Here is a 19,384-nt window from a genome sequence, read left to right as displayed (position 1 = left end):
CCTGCGTACCTTAAATCCAAGGAGGCGTTGAGAAAAAGGGCATGGGTCGGATGAGCAGGCATGGAAGACAGATGACTAGTGTAACGACTCAGAAGGGCAGCTCACCACCTTGGACAGTGGAGGTACAGCAGTCTCAGCATAAAGGCTCTCCACGAGGCTGGTGTAAAAAGCTCCAGATGCTAAACGTAATCCATGGTGGTGGACAGATTCTAGGCACCAAAGAATAGATGGCCATGCAGAGGAATAAACTATGCTTCCTCAGTCCAATTTTGAGTGCACTAAGGCATGATACAGGCGGAGGAGGACCACTTGGTCTGCTCCCCAGGAGGTAACACTCAGAACACGGAGGAAGTTGAGGGATCGCAGACAGCAAGTCGAAAGATATGAAACATGGGAAGACCAGCACAGTTTTCTGTCAAACATAAGTCCCAAGAATTTGGCGACGTCTGCGAACAGGGCCTAGACATAGGGAAGGCAGATAAAACTCTCTACGGTGCCAAGAATTTACACAGATGGCCTTACTGGGAGAAAGTTGGAAGCCAGTTTTGATGCTCCATGAGTGGAGGCAATCGAGACATCCTTGAAGACGTTGTTCAAGAAGGCTGGTCTGTTGAGAGCAGTAGTAGATCGTAAAATTGCTGAAAAAGAAGGAGCCTGGCAAGGAGACAATCCATAATTAGATTTATGGCAATGATAAAAAGTATATCCCTTAGCATGGAGCATCCCGTTTTCTTGGGAGAAAATACAGGAGAGAGTAGTGTTCATCAACACCTTAAATGTGCGAGCAGTCATAAATTCTTGAATGAAAAAGGGGCAGCCGACGTCCAAAGCCCCAAGAGAACAGTGTGTGGAGGAGGCCTGTCCTCCAACATGTATTGCATGCCCCCTCCAGATCGAAAAATATAGCTACCATTTGGCGTTTCCTGAGAAAATTGTTTAAGCTACAAGTGCAGAGAGCAACAAGATGGTCAACTGCAGAACGAAGCTTTCCGAAACTACATTGAGCAGGTGTTAAAAGGTTTCAGGACTCCAGCCACCAGCTTAAATGGCATTTTACCATACACTACAAAACCTTACATATACTACTTGTGAGAAAGATGGGGTGATAGCTAGAGTGGAGATGTTTTTCCTTTCCAGGTTTTGGAGCAGGAATGACGATAGCTTCCCGACATTGTCTGAGAAAGTTACTGTCGGTCCAAATTCGACTGTAAAGGTGAAGGAGGTAACACAGACTAAAATATGATAAATGCAGCAACATTTGGACATGGAGGCTATCTGGCCCCGGAGTGGAAGAGAGTCCTTGTTGGAGTTCCCGCATAGAAAAAACAGTATGATAGCTTTCGCGATTTTGGGAGGAGACAGCAAGAGGTCGCATTTCTGCTGCTCGATTCTTCGGGAGAATAACTGGCGGAAAATTTGAAGAGGTCAAAATCTCAGCAAAGTGTTGATCCTGTGAGTTAGAAATTGCGACTGGGTCCACTAAGGTATCTTGCCTGACAGTTAGCCCAAAGATCGGGAAGAAACTAGATGTGCCAGATAACCGTCGAATTCCAACTCCATACTACAGATGGGGGAGTGAAGCTGGTAAAGAAGTCCCAGCTTGCCTTCTTGCTATTGCAGATGATGCGACGGCATTGCGCACGTAGCTGCTTATAGCGGATACAATTGGCCAATGTAGGATGGTGGCAGAAAAAGTGAAGAGCATATCTCTGCTTGCGTATTGGGTCACGGCATGCCTTGTTCCACTGGGGCAAAGGGGACGTATGAGGTGTTAAACATTCTGTGGCTGATAGAATAACTTCCGTAACGTGCTCGACCCGATTGTCAATTATAGGAAATTGACGGTAATCAAATGTTGCTAGAGAGGAGAAAGTGTCCAATCAGCTTGGGAAAACTTCCAGCGTCTTGGGTGCATAGATGGCAGTTGTGGGTGTAATCGAAGGACGCATGGAAAATGGTCACTTGAGTGTGTATCAGCAAGAGTGAACCATTCAAAGCGCCGAGCTAATTGAACAGTACTGACTGAAAGGTCCAAATAAGAGACGATCTGACGACTGTGGTGCTAAAGGTGAGGTCACAAGTCTGAGTGGCTATCTCCTTAGTAGGTCGAGGACAAGCAAGGCAGCGAGAAACAGTGCTATATTTACCCACTGGGAGCACAGGGCTTTCTACTGGTGAATAACTTACGAACAGCAAAGTGGATACCTTTTCCTTCACCCAGATCTCCTGAATAATTCATTCATCTGTAAAAATAGGGCACTCTCTAGAGGAAGCAGCTTGGTTGCCCATACAGTTGATGCAACAAGGGGATGGAGGGGGACAATCACCCTCATGGGTATCCCTGCCACATGTAACGCATTTGGCCATATTGGAACATGACTAGCTTGTATGATTAAATCACTGACACTGATAGCAAGACATAGGGTTGAGGAAGTAAGGGCGAACTGAAATGAGCTCATATCCTGTTTAATGTTCGATGGAAGTTGAACTCTTTCAAACGTCAAGAAGAGAGTGTGAGTCGGTAGCAGTTCCTTGTCAACTATTTTCATGACTCAATGTACGGCCGTTACACCCTGGTCAGACAGGTAATTTTGGATGTCCTCATTGGATAACCCATTGAGACCTCATATAAACCACCCCCCGCGATGAATTTAAAGTACAGTGTAGTTCGAAGCAATTTATGTGCCTGAAGGGCACTGTCTGTTCCTAACAAGGTGGCATTTTGTAACCAGGGACAAGACTTTAAAAGACCTGCAACTGTGTCGACAACTTTCTGAATAATGGAAGGGTCGACTGTGGAGAAGTCTTGACCTTCGTCAGACCGAGAAACGACCAATGGCGCGCTCCTTCCTAGTGGGGGGCCCTGTCTGAGGGCACTCCCGCCTTAGATGATTGTCCACACCTTATGTCACATCTCCTAAGAAACGGATGGAGGGACCAATTGGCATGTTCAGAAGGTACCAGCTTGGGTATTCACCCCTCCCTGGGGCTCGCCTGCACCAGGGGTCTGTATGCGTCCTACTTGTCTACCCAGAGCGGGGAATTACGCTTTACCCCATCACCGGCTAATCGTGGGTCAGCCTTCAGACATGCACAGGGAGGAAAGAAAGAGAAAGGGAGGAACAAAGAAAAGGAAAGAAGAGAAGAGGTCTCAAATACCACAGTGGAGAAGAAGGTAAAGAGAAGAATCAAGGAAAAAGAGAAGGACAAAGTGAGGACAGAGAATTACCAGTATAGAGAGAAAAGAAGAGTAACCATGTCTTAGAGTCACAAGCATCTGTCTGCAACTGTAGGCACAAAACATACTCCCAAAGAGAGGGATAAGGGGAAGGGAAGGGGCAGGATCAGGAACAGGGAGGGATGTGGAAAGGGAAGGTATGCAGCCCAGAAAGGAAAGAGAGCTGCACTAGCTCGGGGTCCCATCCTCGCCATGCTTGTATCCACAAAAGAATTGTGGACCCCCTGGGGGTTCATCGCAAAATGAACTGTACATTCTGGATGATGTCTATTACTGCCATTTTAAAATATTTTTCTTATAAACAGGGAATATGTGATTAAAATGCATGATGTAATATGCATACTGTTACAAACAATTTATTTTCTTTTATTTACTAAAAATATTGAGAAATCTGTTGCGTAACATTAAGAAGGAAGTTGGCAGTACGTTGCATCTATGAAGAAGCTATTGCCGAAGTGCCCTTCTAAGTAACCTATATAAACTAGTTAAAAAGAAAGATGATTGAAATCATTTTAATTGAAGTAATTTCCAGTAAATGAATGTGCAATCAAAATATATTTCAGTAGACCTAGAACTAAATGATAAGTTGTCATAAATTCAGGGCAACCTCTTACAAACTCAGCGATAGATTTAAGGTTACATTATATATTTTACTTAAAAGAAACACATTTTACTACTTTTAACTCTTTATTATTAGCTTTGCAGTGCCTTCCATAACTACCTTGTTGTCAGATTCACAGACACACGAGAATGAGCAAGATACAAGCTTTCTAACTTCTGTAATTCTAACAGTAACATTTACAGTATCTCCTACATGGCATGAATTAGGAAACCTTAAAAGCTCTTGGACTACAATGGACCCTGGACCAGGTAGTTTTGTCCCTATAACACCAGAAACAAGGCCATTCAGAAATGCACCATGGACAATTGGTCTCACCCCACTATGCACTGTGTTGTAATCCCCAATAAGACTGCCAAATTTATCTAAATCTTCAACTGTTATGGTTCTTCTCACGGATGCTTCATTTCCTACTTCCAGCTTTGTCATCTTCCCTGCAGAACTTAGTTTTTCGATATTTTTCACTTCACTGGAATACATACAATTGTGTTGTGTAGGAGTTTCTCTCAGTAAATCACTGAAAAGCATTTTGTGCACTACACTTCTGTACTTGAGTACAGTTTTGTTGCAAACGAAAAATGTCTCCCACATAATTTTTTTGATTTCAACTGCTCGGACTATTTTCGACTGTTTCTTCTAGCTGACTGCGCTCGCTGACATAGTCTTCAATAAATATTTTGGCTAAATTTGTAATTCTTGGATTGGGACTTGAGCACAGCTGTGATATGCAAGAAACCACTTCTGGTGTTGCTACAACTGAAAAGAACAGTACAGTATAAAAAATATTGACTGCCTTCAGCATAAAGTATATTACAGTAGCTCATCATAATCACTATCATCATACATTACCTAGTTTTGATTCTGGTGTTACCAAGAAGATTAAAGTTGTTATGGCTGCTATGACAGTTTCCTCCCTGGGGGATGACAGGCAGGAGCTGATGATATGGACTCCATTATTATGCAAAATATAATCCCGATTCTCATCATCTAAAAATTTATACACCAAAGTGATTGCAATGATAATTTTAATAATAATGAGTAATTTCTCAATATGAACACACGTATGATGATCAGAAGTTTTGGATCAAATTTAAATAATCATAGAGGACATATTTTGGCCATGTTTAGCTAAGAGAGGCCAGACTCTGTTCTTCACCGATTTCAAGGAGCTTCATTATACTGCTTTAGGGCTAACTATATTGCTGAACAACTATCCAGGGACCCATAGTAGTTGCAGGTTGCCTGCCTAATAACTTCAAAGGGGCAAAAAATTTGAATTTCAGTATTCTGCGTAATCATTGACCAAATTTAAAAATTTAAAATGCTATCATAATCTACTCACTAAGAGGTGTAATCTTATGTTAAAAGTTCCTACAATAAGACAATTACTAGTTACAAAGCTGTGTGTTTGTCTTGGGGTAGCATTAACTGATGGCATGCAAATACCCAGACTTGATTCATCCAGCATTTGAGAAAGATAGCATTTAGCAACTTCCAACAAACTTTACACATAATGTTACACCTTTATGAAACTTTTTCCTCATTGAACCCCCACAAAATGATGAAAGGATAAGTTTATTGCTTACTACATTTTAGCTGTACATGCAGTAAAAAGTTAGCAACAGATATGATGTTTTAATTTATTACTTCATTACTACCAACTATATTCACAAAACTGTTCACAGACAGTATCCACATATACCACTGAATGTACCTGCAACATTATATCATTGTACAACAAACAGTTCAGGAGATATGACATCACAAACATTGAGATGTGTGAAAAACTAGCTTTGGCTAAAAATGGAGAGCAAATTGCCGAGACTATATTCATCGAGCATTTCATAATGAGACCAATCAGTGACTTCAAACAAACTTTAAGCATAATTTCAAACTTTTTCTTGCTTACATGCTTAAATCAAATATTTAACACATTAAATCATTTGTAAAGCAATCAGATGTTTGAAGCTTTTTTATACATGGGAGTTTGATTCTTAAGGACTTGGGGGTTTACTGTTCAGTACGAAACTACCATTTCTAATAAAGTTGAGGCCAGTTGCTAGAAATTGAAGAATCAGTGATTTTCATTGGTTCTGCATCTACATCTACATTTAAACTCCACAAGCCACCCAACAGTGTGTGGTGGAGGGCACTTTATGTGCCACTGTCATTACCTCCCTTTTCTGTTCCAGTCGCGTATGGCTTGCGGAAAGAATGACTGCCGGAAAGCCTCCATGCACGCTCGAATCTCTCTAATTTTATATTCGCGATCTCCTCGGGAGGTATAAGTAGGGGAAAGCAATATATTTGATACCTCATCCAGAAACGCACCCTCTCGAAACCTGGACAGCAAGCTACACCGCGATGCAGAGCGCCTCTCTTGAAGAGTCTGCCACTTGAGTTTGCTAAACATCTCCGTAACGTTATCACGCTTACCAAATAACCCTGTGATGAAACGCGCCACTCTTCTTTGGATCTTCTCTATCTCCTCTGTCAACCTGACCTGGTACGGATCCCACACTGATCAGCAATACTCAAGTATAGGCCGAATGAGTGTTTTGTAAGCCACCTCCTTTGTTGATGGGCTACATTTTCTAAGGATTCTCCCAATGAATCTCAACCTGGCCCCCGCCTTACCAACAATTAATTTTATATGATCATTCCACTTCAAATCGTTCCGTACGCATACTCTCAGATATTTCACAGAAGTAACTGCTACCAGTGTTTGTTCCGCTATCATATAATCATACAATAAGGGATCCTTCTTTCTATGTATTCGCAATACATTACATTTGTCTACGTTAAGGGTCAGTTGCCACTCCCTGCACCAAGTGCCTATCCGCTGCAGATCTTCCTGCATTTCGCTGCAACTTCTCTGTATACTACAGCATCATCCGTGAAAAGCCACATGGAACTTCCGACACTATCTAATAGGTCATTTAAATATATTGTGAAAAGCAATGGTCCCATAACACTCCCCTGAGGTATCCCAGAGGTTACTTTAACGTCTGTAGACGTCTCTCCATTGAGAACAACATGCTGTGTTCTGTTTGCTAAAAACTCTTCAATCCAGCCACACAGTTGGTCTGATATTCCGTAGGCTCTTACTTTGTTTATCATGCGACAGTGCGGAACTGTATCAAACGCCTTCTGGAAGTCAAGGAAAATGGCATCTACCTGGCTGCCTGTATCTAATATTTTCTGGGTCTCATGAACAAATAAAGTGAGTTGGGTCTCACACGATCGCTGTTTCCGGAATCCATGTTGATTCCTACAGAGTAGATTCTGGGTTTCCAGAAACGACATGATACGCGAGCAAAAAACATGTTCTAAAATTCTACAACAGATCGATGTCAGAGATATAGGCCTATAGTTTTATGCATCTGCTCGACGACCCTTCTTGAAAACTGGGGCTACCTGTGCTCTTTTCCAATCATTTGGAACCTTCCGTTCCTCTAGAGACTTGCGGTACACGGCTGTTAGAAGGGGGACAAGTTCTTTCGCGTACTCTGTGTAGAATCGAATTGGTATCCCGTCAGATCCAGTGGACTTTTCTCTGTTGAGTGTTTTCAGTTGCTTTTCTATTCCTTGGACACTTATTTCGATGTCAGCCATTTTTTTGTTCGTGCGAGGATTTAGAGAAGGAACTGCAGTGCAGTCTTCCTCTGTGAAACAGCTTTGGAAAAAGTATTTCCCTGTTTCAATGCCATCATCAACCCAGAGTGTCTGGATATGCTGTTTCGAGCCACTTACTGATTTAACGTAAGGCCAGAACTTCCTAGGATTTTCTGTCAAGTTGGTACATAGAATTTTACTTTCGAATTCACTGAATGCTTCATGCATAGCCCTCCTTACGCTAACTTTGACATTGTTTAGCTTCTGTTTGTCCTCTTTGCTTTCGCAGTAGTTTCCTAACTTTGTTGTTGAACCACGGTGGGTTTTTCCCGTCCCTCACAGTTTTACTTGGCACGTACCTGTCTAAAACGCATTTTACGATTGCCTTGAACTTTTTCCATAAACACTCAACATTGTCAGTGTCGGAACAGAAAATTTTGTTTTGATCTGTTAGGTAGTCTGAAATCTGCCTCCTATTACTCTTGCTAAACAGATAAACCTTCCTCCCTTTTTTTGTATTTCTATTTACTTCCATTTTCAGGGATGCTGCAATGACCTTATGATCACTGATTCCCTGTTCTGCACTTACAGAGTCAAAAGTTGGGGTCTGTTTGTTATCAGTAGGTCCAAGATGTTATCTACACGAGTCGGTTCTCTGTCCCTACCACCCGTCCTAAACATCTGAGTGTCCCAGTCTATATCTGGTAAATTGAAATCTCCACCTAAGACTATAACATGCTGAGGAAATTTATGTGAAATGTATTCCAGATTTTCTCTCAGTTGTTCTGTCACTAATGCTGCTGAGTCAGGAGGTCGGTAAAAGGAGCCAATTATTAACCTAGCTTGGTTGTTGAGTATAGCCTCCACCCATAATAATTCACAGGAAGTATCCACTTCTATTTCACTACAGGATAAACTACCACTAACAGCGACAAACACGCCACCACCAGTTCCATGCAATCTATCCTTTCTAAACACCGTCTGTGCCTTTGTAAATATTTCGGCAGAATTTATCTCTGGCTTCAGCCAGCTTTCCGTACCTATAACGATTTCAGCTTCGGTGCTTTCTATCAGTGCTTGAAGTTCCGGTACTTAACCAACACAGCTTCGACAGTTTACAATTACAATACCAATTGCCACTTGGTCCCCGCATGTCCTGACTTTGCCCCTCACCCTTTGAGGCACTTGCCCGAAGCCATCTAACCTAAAAAACCGCCCAGTCCATGCCACACAGCCCCTGCTACCCATGTAGCCAACTGCTGGGTGTAGTGGACTCCTGACCTATCCAGCGGAACCTGAAACCAGAGACACTAAGGAGGAAAGTCTGCTAACTGAGGTGGCCAGTATAAAGCCCGTGTTAGATCACAGTAGGGTGTCCATTCCTTTTTCATTGAAAAAGGGGACATTTGAAATAAATGTGAGAAAAACCTAGGACAACGAAGAAAAGGGGGGGGGGGGGGGGGGGAAGAAAAAGGGACATAAATATTGTATTGACTAAATTTACCTTTACAACCTGCACTCAAATGATCCCAAATCACTTTTTACAATTATCTTGCCACACTACCACCGTACTTTTCACTTTTATGTACTTTATCAAGAAGTGCATTTTCGTTTGAAATTGTATCATAAAAGTCAGTACACGATACACCATTAAAGTGTGTTTTGACAATGAGCAAGGCCCTCACTGTTTCAACTTTCATTCTTTTTTTTGACCACAAAGAGTTCACTAACGAAAACGCACGTTCCACAGCAGCATTTGACCCAGGAATTTCCAGACAAAACTCCACCAAATGAATCATGTTTTTCAAGTTAATGTTCTTACTTTTGAAATAAGCAAATATTTTACACCTTGTTGCACTAACACTTTCTTTGTCTCCTCCTTCACTTTCTATGAAGTTTTGTGCACATGAAAATTCATCGAACAGTTCGTCTTCATCAACAGGAAAATTTGGTACAATACTTTTAACAAAAACACAACAGTCCTGAATATCCTTCCACTGTAGCTGCTCCTTTTCAGTATTAACCCAGTCAAATGCTTTAAAAGGTTTGAGAACTGGTAATCATCATTCTCTAATATACTCAATGCAAGAGTCATAGAAGATGTCAGCATAAATATGAAATTGTTCTACAGTAATTTCACCCTCTTCTTCCAGCTTTCTTAGAGTCTCGTGTACAAAGGATGTGAGAAATCTTTCAGATTTTCTACATTGTAATTTGCCTAATAATTTGTTTATTTCTTGATAAACTTCCACTATTGTGATTTCTTGTTTCTCAATACATTTAATTGTTGCGGAGTAAGGTTTTAGCTGGCTAACAAGAAAATGTAGAAGAACAATAGACACAGGGTTATCAAAGAATTGTTTAAGAACAACAGGACACTTATCAAGGGAAATGAAATATGATTTCAAAGCAGGAAATATCTCTACAATTCTTTCCAGTGCTGGTAGCAGAGATAGCAACCTTGTCTTGCTGAGCCCAGGTACAGTTTTGAATTCAGTTTCAGTAAACTTACAGAACGACTTCAGTGATTCAACCCTACCTGTATATATGTGGAAATGCTGGTAGATTTTGTTTACAATTAATTGGCAGTCGATGGGTAGGCAATCTGAGCCAGTTTGTAAGGAATTGTGCACCACGTGCTTGACAGCCAACATCTACTATATTATTCACTGTGTTCTGTTGCAGTTTATAGAAGAAATTGTTTTTTCCTTTCCTCTGCTTACCACCAAAATTGGTGTTGTCTGCAGAAACTGCAATCACCTTTCCCTCAAGATCATATTTCTTTAAAACCTCCAGCACATAATTCTGAAGTAAATCTGAAGTTTCTCCAGCTGAATTAACCAATTCGAGCACTTTCACCGTGATGCCATTTTCAGGGTAAAAATACCTGATAAGGAGAGGAACCAACTTCAAATCCAGATGATTTGATGTATCAATCATTACAGAAATGAATCGAGCACTTTTCAGTTCATTTAAAACCTGCTGAGCTGCACACAGTGCAATAACATTTGAAATGATTGCATTACATTTTGTGTGTCAACATGTGAATTTAGGATTGAAAAGTTTTTTTAACAACTGCTGTAGTACAGTCCATTGACTTACAAAGCTATGGTTATTTATTGCACTATGGTATGCAAACGTAACTTCTTGTGCTGCCAACTGCTTATCCATTTCTGTTACTGATTTTAAGTTTACATAGTAGTCACTCACGTATTTATTTGCTCTTTTTGTTTGATTACTCATGCGATGTTTCTTTGTCTTAATGTGAATCACAATGTCAGACCTTCCACCATGACCAATAGCAAATTTTAATCTGCACAACGTACATCCTACAGTTTCTCCACTACCAGTGATAAAAGCAAACTCGCTTTTTATATTGCTGTTAAAATTACACTTTCATTTTGGCATAATGAAACAGTGATTGCACAGTGCAAAACATTAACAGTGTGGTGACGAAAGCCAGAGAGCAAGTATCAGTGGTGTAGAGTATCTTTGGACCGAAACGACAGTTTCAGTGGATCGATTTAGAAGAGAAGAATCTTCATTGTTATTCGTAACCTATAGTGCATTTAAAATTACTTGCGATTTCTGACAGTTCGGTACATGTTTGGAGTATGCTGAAAGTCATCACATGCTTCCTAGCGTAAATAATTGCGCAGTTAATAGCAAGTCAAACAACCAGCAGTGTAAAATACTCTAGCCAAGCGGAATCATAACAAAAATTTTCGGGACAGCGGGACATTTTGGTAAAAATCGGGACTGTCCTGGGAAAAACGGGACGAATGGACACCCTAGATCACAGTCAACTTCCGTGAGTGCTTCTTTGAATCACATTTCTTGGAATATTTTCTACTCTTTGGTTTTCATAACAAAAGTAGGAAAACTGAAAATTTTTCTGCACCAAGCGCACTGGATACAAACCATTTCCCTGCAGGCATATATTTCCAGCCCAGGATGCAAAGAAAAGCAAACTTTGTTTACATTTATGAAGACATTTCTATTGGTAATTAATTCAGACATGTACAATGTTTATGAAAGCATTGTGTAAGAGGGGCCGCCACCTGACTTACTCACACAAATGGAAGCTGACTGTGATTTGAACGTAGTCCTTGTACCACACGACTGCCACCACAGTTACATCAATAACAGCGCATCAAAACACTAACCCTTCAACTTTTTAGAAACTATTAGTTTGCAGGCCTACTATATATAAATTATTTATTTTTAATGTCCTATTGCATTTGATCCAACAATGACTCTCCATCATGATCAAGGAGATTTATTTATTTGAAATTAACACAAAGTGATCCAGAAACCTTTCACAGGAGTTATTCGAGTGGCTCCCAATAGCAAGCTCAAGTTCATCAAAATCTATAGGCCGCAGGGCTGGCCTCTCTCTGTATGACACAAAGCTGAGAGATGCTTACAAAAACACAGAGCACTAATGTTATCTGGGCTTTGAATCTGTTGGAGCAGAGAGGAAGGTACATCTACATGTCATCTCTACTTTTCACATACCTATCCTATATATAAAAATTCATCTTACTGGTGAGTCATGGTACTCCACTTAATTATTACCAAGAAAAAACATTTTTATTTACTCACCTAAAGCTAAGTTGCAAAGACCTCCCAGAGCAAGTTCCAAAAGGATGCTATTGGCTTCTGAAAGCTGATCAAGGAAAAGATCAATCACTTTCAGGTGGCGCAAGTATTCATAATTTATTGGATCATATGCAAAATTTGCTAAATTAGCAAGCACCTGCTCTTTAGCCTCTGGAAAAAATTGCAACCACACAATCAATACTTTAAATGTACCAAATCTGCATCAAGCAACACATGAGATACTTTTTTTAAGTATATGCAGAAATATCACATTAACTCCTTCATTGCTGGCTGGAGATATCAAAGATCATATTAAAAAAATTGATTGTTGTTATCATTTGTGTAGTATCTGGCCATCGTCACTACAGAGCACATCCATGGCCAAAGCCAGAAACATGCAGAAATTCCAATTCTCATTGTACAAAATCACTCTGCGTACATGCCAAAAAACAACAGCAACATACCATTCTGAATACATGCCAGACTCCTGTGGGCTCCATGAGAGACACCTGCATCACCTGCCAGATGTGCGTGCAGACAAATACAGCATGGCGAATATGGCACTACATTTCATCCACACGCCATGTGGCATAACTCCGCATGTCACATAACACTGCCCGAATGTCGTTCTGCTAGATACTTAAGACACTGCACATGCGCTAGACGACAGCACTCGCTTATGCTCCAGGTCAGTGCCAGCTGCTACCTGTGGCTTATCTGTCAGTAGCATCATCTAGAGCAGTCTTCAGTGTCGCCCAGATCACCAAAGGACATCAATCCAGTGCAGCCCAAGACTCCAACCAAGGTACTAGCCAAGCTGGACACTGACCTAGCACATTAATCTGGATAAAAATTAAAGACTTTATTATCTACAGTGAGAGACATAATCATTTTACCAGAAGTGGATATTATTTCCTGTTTCACGTCAGAACAATGAACAGTTCATTTATGTGATTACTAATAAAGTATTCCTTTCATTGCAATCTATGGACCAACATTTTTACATGCCATCCCTATCTCCTCATAAAAGCCAAGATGCAAGAATGATGAAGAGGACTGTTCAGCCCCACAGTGAATGCATCTCTTCACTGGAAATCAACAGCAGTTGTACCGTTTAACCTAGAACACTGTACAGTTGACTCAGCAATGTTCAGTGACAATGGCCAAACAGCACAGCTTCTTAATCATTCACGGCACTTACTGTGCACCTCTGAATGTCTTCAATGGCACCTAGCCCGTCCTGCCATACCCCTATTCAGGACTACACTTTCTACAGAGTTAGTCACTGCCTTGGATTTGTGGAATATCTTCCCTGCTGCACTGGACTATCTCCTCCATGTCTCTGCACTTCCCACTGTTTCTCTCCTGGCTGCCTATGGCTTCTCTGTTCGTTGCACCACCACCTCCAGTGCCGTTTCTTCAGTCTCTGCTGCCCTCTCCAGTTCTGACACAGCCTTTGGCTACACCACCCTCTCTGACTTTCTTGATTCTTCAGGCTCTGCCTCTTTCCCCAGCTGAAGCCACCTACGAATCGGCTTCTGCGGCATGGGCCCCACCAGTTCCTGTGAAGTGGGTCCATCAGTTTCTGTGCCTCCTACTTTGGAACCTGTGCCACCTACTACCACAACATCACTTCACTCTCTGTCTGCCCAGGTATCTCCTCCGGTTCCAGTGCTGCTGGTGCCCCTGCCACCAGCTTTGGTGCCCATTGTGATTACAGCACTACCGGCACCCTCCTCACCACTGGTTAGCATGCCACCAGCTCACACACTGTTGATCCATTTGATGCCCTTCTTCCCATCAGACCCCCTCCTATCATCTCTGCGCCTTTGGCACCAACCCACTCTGTGGATTCCCGCTCTTTGTCACTCTGCTCTCTTTCAATTCTGCTGACGCAGGCATGTCACATCCTGAGATGTCGTCATTTGTTCTGCCTTCCTTTCAGCTAGTCACTGATCCTTTGACTATTCTCAGCATGTTCCTTCCTCTACCACACGTCTTCCCTTCTGGGTGTGTGCCACACCTATCTCATGCTCTTGCTTTCTCCAACAGGACCCTCCACAGTTCGCATTTCACCTTATGTGGGAATATGCCTGGTGCTGGCTGCATACATCTTTCATTATAGTCGCCTCATGTGGCCTTCCTTGCACCTCCTGTTCTCCAATCTTGGAAGTTTTGCCACAAGGCCTGACTACTACTGGTCTTGCTGGTTTGGGGTCAGCCCTCCTCTCAAGAGTGGCTCCACATTTGCATTTTCACTGTATGCTGGTGACAAGGTATCTGTCAGACTTTCCTACCCACTCATCACCACACCTGGCTTCACCCACTGCCCAATCGCTATTCCCTTTGACCGCTAGCCTGATGCAGCTTCCGTCGTCCTGTCCATACACCACGATTCCACAGCCATGGCTGGTCCTCTTCACATAGTACCACGTTGGGCACCTGCTACACCCTCGCCATGAAGCTACACTGGGCACCAGCCTTGCCATAGCATCCTTTTGGGTGCTTCTGCATCCACTTCACAGCCTTCTGCACTTACTACTGTCTGCCTACTAGTGCCTAGACCCACATTTCTCTGCGTGGAATTCCTGATCCTTTTCTCCAGTCCAATGTCAACTTTTTGAGCATGTCTTCTGTTTTCCTTGCACGCCTCATTCATGCACTTGTCTTCCTCACGCACAGGTATTCCACTTTCTTCACTGCCTTTTCTTCACAGGTTCCAATTCAGTGCCTTTTCCTCACACTTTCCAATCCATTTCTTCTTCGTGCATCATGGACACCACAGTCTCCGACAGCTACTTCTCTCTCGTGCTCCTGTGCCACAGATCTCTTCTCTAGTCTTTGGGCTCCCTGCGTGCTCATGCCAATTCTTCGCTTTTTGGCATTTGCACTGCACTTTCCGCCAATTGCCTCTTCTCCACTCTACTGTCCTGTCCTCTCCTCCCATCTCCACGTGATGGCTCCACCATCTCGTTTAAAGGGGGGAGGTATTATCTGGCCACTCACCTGCCCAAATACCACCACACAACACATCCACAGCTGGTGGATTGCCATACCCCAGGGTGTCCTCCACCGAAGCCAGGGAGACGCGGCAATTTCAAGTCTGGTCATGTACATCATGTGCTTACAAACCAAGGTAGATGTCAACAGCAACATGCTGCGCTGTGTATATGCCAGATGAAAACAGCAACACGTCGATCTATGTACATGTGAGAGACTCCAGCGGACTCCAAGAGAGGCACCAGTATCGCCCACCAGCAGTGCATGCAGCTGCACACGGTACTACATTTCATCCTCTTGTTACAGGACCCTGCATGCAAATCCTGCTGCTGGGTTACTTAAGATACTGAATGACCACTAATTGACAGCACTCACTCATGCTCAAGGCTCAATGCTGGCTACTCCCTGTGGCTCATCTTTCAGTAGCATCTTCCACATCAGTCATCAGCCCCTCCCAGATCACTGACTGGGTGGCAATCGACTGCAGCCCAGGACTCCAACCAAGAGACTGACCAACCTGCACCTGATCATGCCGGACAACCATCAAGGACATTGACTGGACACTGACCCAGTACACAGAGCTCGACAACAGTGGGTGACCCTATCGTCTACGGTGAGACACGATCATTCTACCATGAGTCGATATTATTTTCTGTTTTATGTCAAAATTGTGAACTGTTTGTTTGTTTACTAATAAATTGTTCTTTGCTTTGCAACCTGTGGACCCACATTACCATGTGCTACCCTTGTCACCCTAAGGCTTTGGGTTATGGGTGGTCTACAGCATGGACATAATGCCCAACACGAGTTGATGTATAGCCAAAATGATGAAGTCAATCACAAAGAAGTTTATAATAATTACACAAAAGGTAGAAAATCAGCAGAAATCGTGGGAAAAAAAACATTCAAAAATGTAAAAAAAGAAAAACATTGGCCAACTAAGCTGACTTGAGGACCAAATTACGAGTTTAGGCAGGGCTACCTGTGAAACTAGGCATGTGATCTACAAGCTAAGCTGCAACCACTGAGCTGCATTCTATGTGGACATGACAACCAGCATGCTGTCTGTCCACATGAATGGCCAAGTAACTGCTGGATCACCCTGTTGCTGAGCACGCAGCCCAACATGATGTCCATTTCAGTGACTGCTTCACTGCCTGTGTCATCTGGATTCTTCCGACCAATACCAGATTCACCGAACTGTGCACGTGGGAACTCTCCCGCAATATAGCCTACATTCCTCTAACCCTCCTGGACTCAGCCTTCGTTAGTCATTGTCCTTGCCCATCTAGCCCCAGTCCTCTATTCCACCAACATACTCAGTCTTTATACTTATTTTCCGCTACTCTCCCTCCTCCGTCTAACCTCCCAACTGCACTTGGCTGCTCTATTTTCCACCTCGTCCCTGCACACTCCCGCTAACAGCACTTTACCGCCCCCAACCCTACCCTGCTATCCCTCCCCCTCTCTTTCCCAGCTACCTACACCCCCACCCAGCTGCCTCTCCATCATGTGCCACTGCTTGCAGTCTGGCTCCATCTGCCAGGCTGTGGTGATGTGTGTGTTTGTGAGTCGTTAGAGAGAGAGAGAGAGAGAGAGAGAGAGAGAGAGAGAGTGTGTGTGTGTGTGTGTGTGTGTGCTTGCAGTCTGGCTCCATCTGCCAGGCTGTGGTGATGTGTGTGTTTGTGAGTCGTTAGAGAGAGAGAGAGAGAGAGAGAGAGAGAGAGAGAGAGAGAGAGAGAGAGAGAGTGAGTGTGTGTGTGTGTGTGTGTGTGTGTGTGCGCGCGCGCACACTGTTGGCCAACAGCTCACTTTCCGACAGTCTTTTTGTTGTGGTTATGTATGACTCGGCATCTCCACTACTTGGCAAGTAGAAACTATCCTTTCCATAAATTCATAGTGGCTATCTTGTTAGAATATAAATTGTCCTAAATATGATTCCTCAAAATTTATAATCACAGGCACCAAAAATGAGTGGGCTCCTCCACTGGAGGTAAAAGGCACATGTAAGGAGAAGGTTGAATGAGCCTTCATTTCATCCCTACGACCACACGGAAGTATGACACAGACAGTTGGTTTCACAATAAACAGCTTTTTGCTCCTCACCCACTGTCTATCATCCTCCCATTGAAGCATAAAGAACTGGAGAGGACGTGTAATATCTTCACTTAGTCTCAAATCATCTGCTCCAATGCCTTCAGAATCACATACAACTCAGCACGGTTCACTGTAAACATCTGGTAAGTGCATCCTAAAGACATGTTTGTTGAAAAAGGTTTAGCAGCCAAGTTAGTCTCCCTGTATTGATTCAAATGTATAGAATTTTTTTATGGACACCACAATTTTGAAACAAAGTTTAAAATCACATTTGGAGTGCATTCTTTTCCACATAAAAACTTCTAGATGATTTACTCCACCCTTGGTGTAAAACACTAATACTCACCTGGGACTGCACCAAAGCTTTATAGAACAGCAGGTATACGTAGTCCTCTTACGATACCGGGTCTGCAGCACAGCAAGCTTCTACACAAAAGTGGGGCTTACATACCTCATCGATTCTCTAAAATGGTGACCCCCAAATATAATTTTGGAAGACAAAGTATGAAGGAAACAATTAAAACTAACACACACTTAAAACCAGTTTTTAGTGTACATCCCTGCTGCCTTCTCATTGTCATTTGCAGCAAGATTGGACTTGCTGCAAGACTGGAAAATGAACTAAAAATTTCCACAAAGAAACAGCACTTGACAGGACTCTTCACTATATACATAATACATAGTAAAACTAGGGTCACAGTTAAAATGTTGGATGGACATACTTTTGTATAAAATGATGTAGTAGCACATGCCCAACTGGGTATCTAAAACAACAGAGGAGGGGAAGAGGAAGATATTATTACGCCATCAAATACTGCCATGTTAATTGTTGTACAGGAAAGCCTGTTGTATAGTCCCCTCCAGTAGGCTGATGTTATCAACAGTGGAATGATACCTACAGGGCTCACACTGAAAGCAACAAAGGAGCTACATGAATTCTTAAGACCTAATGTGTGTGTGTTGATTGCCAATCCATACTCTGGTGCAGTCTACCTGATGATGGTGTCATCAGGAGGAAAAAAGTTGGCATTGTACGGGTTTCAGTGCGGAACGTTAAGTTCCACTAATGATGTATGTTTAAGTTTGAGAACTTAAAACTGCTTAGATTCTTTAAGCCATTGTGTTGTGTTCCACACTGTGCAGATGTACACAGACAGCTATTAGTATTTTCATCATTTTGCTGACCAGTGACATTTGGACTGACTGGCCTGCAATTCCAGCATCCTGTGGACCACAATGCCAACCCCAATCCATCAGGTAGCTACCCCCCTTCGACCATGCTTAAACCGAACGATTCTAACAGGTACAACACAACAGAGTCAGTCTTTTTCATGTCAGCAAAAACAATGTCTGGCTTATTGGCTTTCCCAGTCCTGTTGGTTGTTAAGTATTTGCATATATGCATTTTGTGTGTATCGGAAATTCTTCAACACAGTGCCTGCCTCCACCTAAGAAAGCACAACTCGTTCTACGTGACTTGAATGCTCTAGTTCATGATGAGACTTATGGAACACGGAATACACTTGATTCAAAAAAATGTTTTAACCATTTTAGTGAGAGTTCTCAACGTATTTTCTACATGATTTAGAGAAGACACTTTACTAGTCACAATGTTGAAGTCACTGGTGTTGGTTAAAGTCATTTCAATGAACAAAAATGGGGCAATATGCTAAGTTTGCAGGAAAATACAATACCTTTCGATTTGGTGGTTCGGAATTCGTTCACCAGTTGTCCTAAATATTCCTGTCTATTAGCATCTTTTTTGCCAGTTCTTTTCGCTAGTTTTTCTGGAGTACTAAACATGTAACTTATGATTGTGCCTAATTACCCTTTGTCATACGTCAACAGCCTACAAACATTACCGCCTACAAAAATAACAACAATCCAATGAACTTCATAGTAGTAGAAGACAACATTGGGACGTATGTCAGAGTTGAAATATGAAGAATTTAACATCCTTGGTTTTATTCGATTTAGAATTGTCGATGCTAGCAAGCCTGTAGCCGTTTATGAAAACATAAGCTTTTAGAATGAATGAGAAAAGTAAATGTATTTATTTGGTATTTCAAATCCCTTGCATGTAATTACCGATTTATTCGCTTGGATTTAGTAAACAGACTTTTTTGAAATGTTACGTCATAACGACCACTTCACACTCGCCGTCACGTCACGTCACGTTAGAACGTTCTAAACTGCATTTAAAATGGTGCAAT

The 19,384-nt window shown here is 42.3% G+C and overlaps 1 protein-coding gene across 1 annotated transcript; it reads right to left on the bottom strand.

The window, feature by feature from the left end:
* Positions 1–3,912: 3,912 nt before the first annotated feature.
* Positions 3,913–19,073, bottom strand: LOC124804739. Its single transcript, XM_047265034.1, is given in 5 exon segments — positions 3,913–4,466; positions 4,468–4,613; positions 4,707–4,844; positions 12,078–12,245; positions 18,866–19,073. Coding segments are annotated over 5 exon segments (1,110 nt in total). The 5' UTR covers positions 18,975–19,073; the 3' UTR covers positions 3,913–3,917.
* Between the last annotated feature and the right edge of the window lie 311 nt (positions 19,074–19,384).

The sequence above is a fragment of the Schistocerca piceifrons genome, chromosome 7, assembly GCF_021461385.2.
Source record: "Schistocerca piceifrons isolate TAMUIC-IGC-003096 chromosome 7, iqSchPice1.1, whole genome shotgun sequence".
Taxonomy (NCBI): Eukaryota; Metazoa; Arthropoda; class Insecta; order Orthoptera; family Acrididae; genus Schistocerca; species Schistocerca piceifrons.
This window is presented reverse-complemented; position numbering and strand designations above follow the sequence as displayed.